General features: G+C 50.4%; 1 protein-coding gene across 1 annotated transcript; it reads right to left on the bottom strand.

The window, feature by feature from the left end:
• Window positions 1–492: 492 nt before the first annotated feature.
• LOC120431390 (protein chibby homolog 1-like) lies at window positions 493–1,123 on the bottom strand. Its single transcript, XM_052711444.1, has one exon. It carries the CDS (start codon window positions 921–923, stop codon window positions 543–545), a length of 381 nt encoding a protein of 126 aa, XP_052567404.1. The 5' UTR covers window positions 924–1,123; the 3' UTR covers window positions 493–542.
• Between the last annotated feature and the right edge of the window lie 126 nt (window positions 1,124–1,249).

The raw sequence follows: 1,249 nt of genomic DNA, 5'->3' as shown, positions 1-1,249 counted from the left end.
GTGCAGAAACATCCTGGCCAACTCCCGCTGTCGACTCGCACAGAGAATCGAAGAAATCGCGTGCTTGTGTAGAATCCGACCTTTCGTGGACTCACAAGAAGTTCATCGCGAAGTGGTCCGAACAAATCTGAACTTTGAACTTGCAAAACCGTCTTCATCGCCACTTCGCGGGGCATTTATCCATAGTCTCTGGCGGATAGGGTCCTTCGGGAACTTGCGATTGGAAATCCGTCCCATGCCGTTATTTTTTCATGGAAATCATTTCAACATTATGAAATAATGCCTTTTTCTACCACGCGGTTTGTTTATTTTCAAATTTTGACAGCAAATGCGTTCTTCATCTTCTTTGTCGTCTTCATGTTCGCGTCGAACATTTAGGTTTCATAAACATGGCCGTCGTGACAGAGGGCTGGGTTTCCCCTTTAGCTTTCCCTCCCTAATCCACTTTTACTCGTAAGCGGTCATCATTGAGGAAATCATAGCTCAAATCTTCCAACAAACAAAACGCCCTCAAGCAACACAATTCTCGATTTTCCCCCACTTTATTGCTCCTTCAACGTGTTCAATTCAATTACGTTCTCCGTCAGCAGATCCAGCAGTACGTCCAGCTTCACCTGGTACAGATTGTTCTCCTGCTCCAGTGCTTTGATGCGCCGCTTCATCCGCAGCAGATCGTCGATTGTGGTCGAAGTTAGCGCGGCACCACCGCCGGGTCCCCCTCCCGCCCCGGATGTTCCGCCTCCGGCACCGCGAAGAGCACTCATCCAGACTCCGTCCACAAAGCAGAGCTGCTTGTCGACCAGATTGAGCCGTATCGTGCGGAAGTCGTCCAGGTCCTCCTGGTGCGGTGGGCAGCCTATGTTCAGGCGCTGTGTCCGCGGTGGCGCCACCTTTGGCGCAAACTTTTTTGTGAAAATTGGCATCTCACACCGGCGGTTGAAGGTTCACACGAGTAACTTTTGTGCCGACACGTGGCTCTCGACGGGATTCAATTTGTAGCTTCAATCAGGATTAGTAGAACAAATTGACGGCCACTTGAAGGTGTTTTGTACCTTTGACAGCTATCTACTGTTTATTACGCGCTCTAGTAAACAACAATGTTCTGTCAATCTGGGGCGCAAGTCTATTCCCGGCCTTCACCCCCCAAACCCTCGAAACACGTGTCGTTGCTAAGCACTGTACTATGACCACACGCACGTGCTGGTAAGCGACGCGGGGGCCGTTACCATGGCGCTTGGCGTCCTGTAAA

The sequence above is a fragment of the Culex pipiens genome, chromosome 1 (genome assembly GCF_016801865.2).
Source record: "Culex pipiens pallens isolate TS chromosome 1, TS_CPP_V2, whole genome shotgun sequence".
NCBI classification, from domain to species: Eukaryota; Metazoa; Arthropoda; class Insecta; order Diptera; family Culicidae; genus Culex; species Culex pipiens.
This window is presented reverse-complemented; position numbering and strand designations above follow the sequence as displayed.

Coding starts and splice junctions, on each gene's coding strand:
- LOC120431390 (XM_052711444.1), bottom strand. CDS start 923: ATGCCAATTTTCACAAAAAAGTTTGCGCCAAAGGTGGCGCCACCGCGG.